The 7,837-nt window shown below is 62.7% G+C and overlaps 1 protein-coding gene across 1 annotated transcript in view; it reads right to left on the bottom strand.

Annotated features, from left to right (window-relative positions):
* Positions 1-3,904: 3,904 nt before the first annotated feature.
* Positions 3,905-7,837, bottom strand: part of EPS8L2 (EPS8 signaling adaptor L2) — a 16,026-nt gene continuing 12,093 nt past the window's right edge. Inside the window, exons 8-13 of the mRNA XM_024748983.1 lie at positions 7,588-7,755; positions 7,337-7,469; positions 7,110-7,222; positions 5,607-5,748; positions 4,931-5,089; positions 3,905-4,844 (exon numbers count right to left, since the gene is read on the bottom strand). Coding sequence (XP_024604751.1) covers positions 4,761-4,844; positions 4,931-5,089; positions 5,607-5,748; positions 7,110-7,222; positions 7,337-7,469; positions 7,588-7,755 — 799 coding nt within the window. The 3' untranslated portion in view covers positions 3,905-4,760. The remainder of the gene's footprint in view (positions 4,845-4,930; positions 5,090-5,606; positions 5,749-7,109; positions 7,223-7,336; positions 7,470-7,587; positions 7,756-7,837) is intronic.

Genomic DNA, 7,837 nt, shown 5'->3' with positions numbered 1-7,837 from the left:
GGAGTCTTATCCACTGGACCACCGGGGAAGCCCCCTCAGGACACTTTTAAACACTTAAAAATTACTAAGGCCCCCAAAGAACTTTTACTTATGTGTGTTATCCATCCATATTTACTGTATTAGAAAATAAAACTATGAAAATTTAAAGACCTGCATTTATTCTTCCTTTTAAAATAATGATGACAGACTTGTAGAAACCATCTATACCCCAGCTGATCCTCTAAACTCACTTCCAACCCTCTAAGTGCTCACCAATCCTGAACGAATTATGTCTTGAAATTTGCCTAATTCTAATCCAGACCCCAAACCTCACACACCCCTTACCCTTGCCCCCCAGATCCTGCTAAGACTCTCAAGGTAGCTAAGCCACGTAGCTTTCTCGATCTGTCCCTTGGTAGCATTTTGGGGAGCCAGCATTCAACACATAAAGAATAGATTTCTGAGAAATAGTTTTTTGAAAATTCAGTAGGAAGCGTGGCATGAATACACGTTTCTGCGAACCTCCCTGACGTCAGGCTTCTCAGCGGCAGCTGGACGTCGTCACCGCGTCTGTCTTTGGTCAGTTGGGAAATGTCGTCTTGGTCGAAGCATCCGGAGAAAAGCCGGCCTCGCCCAGACTTGCAGCTGGAAAGGCAGGAGCACATGAGCAGCCTTTTGGGATCCTCGCGGACTTTCTCCTCTGCTCCGACACCAAACCCCAGCACGTGGCGTCTCTCGGGGCGGTTGCAGTCTGGACCGGGAGCCCACCCCGTGCACCGCTCACTGGGGCTCCGGGGACCCTCAGTCCGTCTCGCTCCGTGGACGGGTCTCTGGCCGCCGTGATGCTGTAACATGGCGCATCGGTCGTTTGGAAAACGCTGGTTCAGAGCCTCCCATTCCGTGTCCACGTGGAACTCACACCAACATCACAAGCTCGGAGAGCGGCCTTCAGGTCGGGAAGCCGTCTCGCTGATGCTGGCACGTTCCAAAATTCTCATTCCCACTAGAGAGCTCGAGTTTACCGTGGCAACAAAGACTGTCTGCTGTTTTTCTCATTTTGGAGAAAACGTCTGCCAAGAACCCCGGTGTGAACAACGACGGCCCGTCGGTCAGTGGTTCTCACCCCTCGCCCGTCACCCGAGCCCAGCGCAGCGGGACGCTTGCACCACGGCCCAGACTGAGGTCAGTTAAATTCGGAGCGTTTGCTGAAAGCGCTTCTTTCCCTGGGAGAGTGTGTGGGGAAGACGGGGGGCCCTGCCCCGTGGCCACCCCGGGATCCTTGCTGAGCCAACAGCTTCACCCACTGGGGCTTTTGCGCCATCTGTGCCACGGGAGCCCAGTGAAAACGGCAGCTCACCTGGTGTTAGCTTCCGAGTCTGCGGTAACAAAGTATCATAACCTGCACGGCTTAAACACCAGGAATTCACTGTCTTCCAGTCTTGGAGGCTGGAAGTCCAAGGTCAGGTGTCGGCAGGGTTAGCTCGTCTAGGGCTGTGAGGGAGCATCTGGTCCAGGCCCCTCCCCCAGCCTTGGTGGTGACCGGGGCACGAACCCGTGTCCCCCGCATCGGCAGGCGGACTCTCAACAACTGTACCACCAGGGAAGCCCTGCTGCAACCTTTGATGCTCCCCATCCTGTAGAAGCAGCGGCCTGACCTCTGCTTCCATCTTCAGGTTCGGGTTAGACTTCTCTGTGTGTATGTCTATGTCCAAATGTCCCTTATTTATAAGGATACTAGCCATGTTGGGTCAGGACCCACCCTCATCACCCTATCCTATATGAATCTGGGGGGAAACAATTCAACCCGTAATATACCACTGTCTTGTTATGCAGCTTGTGTAGCCTCCAGGGCCCCCCAGGGACCTGTGGACCCCACCTGGAACGCCGCACCGTGCGGTTTAACTACTGAACAGGTCGAGAGCTTCTCAGCTCTAATTTTGCCTCTCGCGTTAGCCTGACACTTCAGGATGTCAATCGCGGTGGGGCCGGGTGATTGGTCGGGACCCTTTTCATGCTTTCGTGCCGTCCTCACCTGTGAAGCCGACCCTGCCGAGCACAGGTGACAGGTGTACCCCTCACCTCTATTCTGTTCCCAGCAGCTTGATGTAGGTGTGAAGACCTCACACCCTAGGCTATTTTGTGCAGTAACCTTTTGGTGAATTAAATATTTTGAAAACGTTAAAAAGAAAGGAAAAAGAAGAAGCTCTACCCAAAATGTCATGGGAAGCCGCTCTTGCCTCCTGGCCGGGCCTGTGTACGGGAGGAGAGGAGGGGACACAGAGCCATGCCACGCGGGTGGGAGGAGGGCCACAAAGACGCGCTTGTCCCCAAGACAGAGACGGCCTTGTTGTGGGGGACATTTGCTGGAGGCACAGCCGGGTGCAGAGCGGGTGCTGGGCGGGCAGCTCCCCAGTGTGACGTTCCCCACTCCACCCATGGTCAGATCCCCCGCAGCCTCCACTGGGGCTGGTGCCATCCAACCCTCCCTCTGCCCTGCTTGACCAGGGCAGGGTGGGAGGTGGGGACGTGAGTGGTTAGGGACACGCATCAGGCCAAACTGCATTGGAACCCAGGTCCTGACCCACGCTGGGGCTCCAGGCAGGGGACCTGGCCCCTCTGTGCCTTGTTCTTGGGAGGGTGGGGAAGCCCCTCCTGGGAGCCCAGAGGCCTGAGCAGAGAGGCGGGGCCGGGGCATCTCAGAGCAGCTCCTGGGTAGTGAAGTCTGGCCTGGGGCCCCGGGGGAGAGGGCACTGAGGTGCTCCTCCCCGCTCTGAGGCAGGGGCTCAGCCAAGCAGGGGGCAGGGCAGGGTGTGGGGGGGCTGTCAGGTCCGGGTTCCCCACTGCTGGCTGCTCTGGACCAGCAGGGTCTGTGGGTTTCTGGAGGAAGGCTGATGCCCTCAGCCCTCCCTTTTCATCTTGGCTCCTTGTCTGTGGAGTCCTGCCCAGGCCTGGGAGGACAGAGCCTCCTCTCGTGGCCTGGGCTTGTGGGGAGAACCTTCCTTTCCCGGGGAGAGGGGGCCGTGGTGGTCAAGTCTCGGTGTAGCCCAGAAGGCCCCAGACACCCCCAGTTGCCCTTGACTGGGCTCTGCTGGACAGACTCGGCCCAGCACGGCCTGTCCCAGTTGGGAGTCGGGGTTTCCGAGGCCTGGCCCAGAGAGGGACAGTCGGCCCACCATCTCCCACCGTGAAAGGTACAACCTGCCTCTGGGTCCAAGCTTCCTGTGGTTGCCCATCAGGTAGAGACCCCGGAACCGAGGCCTCTGGACACCCTGATCCAGGGTGGGTCCACCGGCTGCTTTGGGGATATGCAGGTCAGACGCCCCTGAGCTAGCCAGGTGCTAGGGCGCCCCGGCCGTCACACACCACAGCGGGCAGGGCCGCCAGCAGAGAGCACCAGAGGCCTCCAAGGGTGGGGCCCAAGTTCACTCATGGCCAGGTGGCCGGAAGCCTGCGTGGTGCGGAGAGCTGCCCACCGTGTGCTCAGGGACCCCTCCGCTCCTGCACGGACCCCGTCCCAGCTGGCCATCTGACAGGCCCTGCAGGCCCACGCCCTCTTCTGGGGCAACTCCCTCAGCTTGGGCTAAGCTCTCTAAATCTAGCTTCCATCTTGCTCCTGTGACTCACGCCCCCTCCCTCCCTGGAGGCTTGGCAGCCCTGCTCCCCACTACTGCCACTCGGGCCTTCCGACGGACATCAGTGGGCAGGGCCCCCCTCTCAGCCCCCAGCTCCCAGGAGTGTCCTCTGGGCCCTCTCGCAAGGGTGTGGAGGGGAGGGTGTCCTGGGCCCCCCACTTGGGTCAAGGGGTGAGCAGCTCACTGGGAACATGCCCAGCCCCGCTTGGCCACAGCCTGCCTCTGCTCGGGAGCTCTTCCAAAGGCGCAATCCCGGGGGGCTCCAGGAGACAGACAGACAGACACAGGGCTGCTGGGAGGCTTAAGTGCTTTAATGATATGGATTCTGAGCCGTGGTCACCTTTCCTCGCTGGGGTGCAACCCGCAGAGTCCAAGGCTCCAAGATCCACCCCCCAGCACACAGCACGCCAGGCAAGGCTGGCCTGAAACTTGCTCAGAGAAAGTTCCCTTCTGGCTCTGCGGATGGGGGAGCGGGCAGGGCTGGGGTGGGGGTGAGGGGTGCCCAAGGCCAGAACTCGGGTGAGTGGTGTTCAGTCCATCCTTGATCCTCCAGGTGGTGAAGGGAGAACGGCATGCCCCCCACCCCCGTGGGGCCGGAGTCCCCCAGCCCACCCAGTTCAGAGCCAAGGGCAGCTGGGTGGCTGGGGTCTGCTGCCCTGGTGGCCGGCAGCCGGCCAACTGGAGGTATGAGGATGCAGAGGTGGCAGGGGGCCGTGGGGACGGCGGCAGGGCCTGAGTCACCTGCGCTGGGAGAAACCCCTGTGTGGACGGAGGCGGCCAGAGGAAAGTCCCTTGCCCCCTCCCAGGGTGCGTGTGTGGGTTCTGTGGCCTCAGGGAGAGCTGTGGGGAAGGGCAGGGCCGGGTCTGGGACCGGCACAGCTCTGGCCTCAGCGGGCGGGCGGACGAGGGGCTGGCACCACCTGGTGGCAAGTTTGGCTACGGTGGGCATCGGGGCAGGTGGGGAGTGTGGGCCGGGGCACCGCTGAGCTGGAGGACAGGCCCCATGTGCCACGAGGCGGGCGAGCCGGTCCCCCCCAGCCGGCACGACTCTCCGTCCGAGTCCACGGTCCGAAATACGTACACGTACAAAAATAATACTCCAGCCGCGGAGGCGGGCCCCGCCGCGGGCCGTGTGCCCTGCCGCGGGCCTTAGCTGTCTTCCTCCGCCCGCCTCTGGTTCTTGGAATGGAACTTGCTCATGAGCTCCTCCAGCTCCGACCCGCCTTGCTGCTTCTGGGGGAGCCGGGGGACCCGCAGGTCAGTGTCCCGCCAGCCCCCCTTCCCGGGGCGCGCGGGGAGCGAAGGGCGGGGCGGCTCACCTCCAGGACGGCCTTCTGCACGGTGAGCTGGCTGTACACGCGGGCGCCCTCCTCCCCGCACACCTTCCGCAGCTCGTCCTTGTTGAGCGAGAAGAGCTGGGGCCCTGTCCCACAGCGCCCGCTCCGCCCCGGCCCCGCCATAGGCACCAGTGCTGGGTGCTGGGACCGCCAGTGTGAGCCCCTGTTTACCGATGGGCCAGAGAGAGTTCCAGAGTCCCCGCTGAGCCTGCTCCCCCCTCCCCATTCTACACACCCCCTCCAGGTGCCCCTGGCCCACCTGGCCTCCCACCCATCCATAGGGGCCACCCCCCTCCCCGTCCCTCCCAGCAGCCTCCTAAGCCTCTAGTGTGGTTGTGGATATAGACCACCCCCCCCATCCAGCTGCTCCACTTTCTGTCCCCCAGCGGGTGGCCTGGATTCAGGACACAAAACTCGGAAAGTGCCTTGAGGGGGCTCCCGGGGTGGGCATGAATGACAAGCCCCTGCTGGATTGGGAGATCCCCCACTCGGCACAGGGAGGGCCCACCCCACCCTTCAGCCCGAGCCCAGCCCAGCCCAGGGGCCCTCGGGCTCCCTCCGAGATCCCCAAGACGGGGAGGCCCCTCAGCCAGGCTGTGCTGGGGCAGGTGCCAGGCTGCTGACCCAGAGTGGAGCCCTGGGGTCAGGCAGATCCCACCTCCGGACCACCGCCGGCTCCCCGGCCCCCACTCACCTCCAGGACCTCGTCCTTGAGCACCGACAGCTCGTTCGCGTTGCGGGCTGTGAAGTCGTAGAGGACCTTGACGTACTTGGCCATGGCCGGTGCGGGTTCGTAGCCCCTGTGTGGAATGGGAGGGGCTGAGGCTCAGGGCTGGGCTGGGGTCTCTTCCTGGGCCTGGCGGAGGGCCAGGGGCAGCAGCTTCCCAGGTGAACGGCTGCGTCCTGTTCTGCGGCACAGCGGCTGCAGCTGTCAGCTGGGATGGAAACTGTGACAGCCCCGCTGCGTCTGGGGCCCCCTGCGTGGGGGGGCAGTGGAGGCGGATGGGATGCAAGGGTCTGTGGGCACAGCAAGGCCTGCCCTGCCCTAGCCCTTAGCCCTGGAGGCCGAGGGGTCTCTAGGTCCAGCCCCCCAGGGGATCTAGAGCCAGGCGTGTACCCAGATGGCCAGCTGGGACGGGGTCCGTGGAGAAAGGACAGGCCGTCCCTGGAAAGTGGCTGACCATCGGGGGAGGGCCGGATGCTTTCAGAGCCACAGTCCCTCTGGCACTGCAGACACGATGCAGGGCCGCCCGTGGGCTGCAGGGTCCCAGGGTGTCCCAGCTCCTGCACGGAGCAGGCCTGTGCCTGCCACCCGTGCTGGGCCATCCCTTCTGGTCAGTCTGGCCCCTGATCACGAGGGCACCCCTCATACGGGTACAGGGCTCGGGACCCTGGGGAAGTGGGGGCTCTGGGGCTGGGGCAGCCTCTGGGGCCCTGGTGGGGGGCTGTGTCAGGATTGGCCAGGGTGGACTGGTCAGGGGCTGGAGGTAAAAGGATGAAAATGTTTCTTGAAGGTGGCCCCAGGCCAGGGACCAGGGCATCAGGCTGGTGGGGCACAGGGAGGGGCACACTTGTTCAAAACATGGATTCCAGGCCCCCCCCCTCCTGAGACTGAATCCTGGGGTCTGGTGGGTAATGAGCTCCCCAGGCAGGTCCTGGGCCAGGACTGAGAACAGAAAGTAGGAGGGGAGGGGAGGAAGGATGGGGACTCCCCCAGGCCCTGGGGCTGTAAGACATGGTCTGTGGAAATGTGTGCGGCCAGAGCGCGAGAGGCCGTTCCCACCCAGACCATCGGTCGGTCTCCTCCTCCGGCTCTGAGGCTGGGCCTAAATCAGCCCCACCAGGGCAACTGCGATCGTTGAGACCATTTAAGTTCAGTGGTTTAGTACATTTCTAGCCGTGATTCTAAAGCGTAAACGTGGAGAAACAAAAAGAGATGACGTATTAGGTACGTCATCTAAGCACTTTATGGGTGCTTTCGTCATTTTCCCCTCAACTGTACACCACAAAGTTGAAAGGAAACCCGTCTCTAGTGTGGAAAGCGGTATTTTGACCGTCGTGAAAAAGGCGTTTGCTGCCACCTGGTGGCAGTGTACCCACAGCCGAGCCTCCGTGATTTGAGGGGTGAGCGTCACACTCCCTCACTTTGAGCAGAGCTTACCTGTGAGCATGTGAGGAGCTGACGTGGGGGAGGACGTCTCCCTGGGGTGTGGGCTCAGATGCGAGGCCATGCTTTGGGGAGTTTCTGAAGGACGTGCGGCTCACTGGAGTTGGCTGTGAGGAAGCGGACACTGGGACTTGGTGTGAAGCAGGGGCTGGGCCAGGAGGGCGGGGTGGTGAGGGCAGTGGGCGGGGGTGGAGTACAAGCGGGGCTGCAGGCGCTCTGACCTCATCACTGGGGGCTGACGCCAGCCCCTCCACCTCCCAGGGGGCCTCCTGCAGCACGTCCAGTGGTGGCTCCCAGCCGCTCTGGAACTTGGGCACGTAGGGGGGCACCTGCGGCTCCTGAGGCCACTCGGAGCTGGGGAGGGAGGTCCTGGGGTCAGCTGGGCCCACCCACCAGAGCTGGCCCCACCCAGGACCCCCAGCCCGCCCGCCGAGGGACCCATCCTGGTGTGCGCCCCATGCCACCACCCTACCGGGGTCGTGTCCAGGTCTCCCCCAGGGACTCCCACAGCGTCATCTCCTTGGGGACCAGGTGGCCGCGCAGGAAGCCCACAGTGTCTCGGGAGAGCAGGGGGCTGTAGACGGAGCGAGCAATGTCTGGGCCACCACAGGTGCTGACGATCTGGGGCACAGCGGGGCATCAGAGGCCCCCTCCCACCTGCGCCTGCCTGCGACACCACTGGCCTGCCCACTGCGCCCCCCACTCCGAGTGCAGACGCCGGC

This window comes from Neophocaena asiaeorientalis, unplaced genomic scaffold (assembly GCF_003031525.2).
Source record: "Neophocaena asiaeorientalis asiaeorientalis breed wild unplaced genomic scaffold, Neophocaena_asiaeorientalis_V1.1 scaffold43, whole genome shotgun sequence".
NCBI classification, from domain to species: Eukaryota; Metazoa; Chordata; class Mammalia; order Artiodactyla; family Phocoenidae; genus Neophocaena; species Neophocaena asiaeorientalis.
The sequence above is the reverse complement of the archived record's forward strand: the minus strand, read 5'-3'. Positions and strand labels throughout refer to the sequence as shown.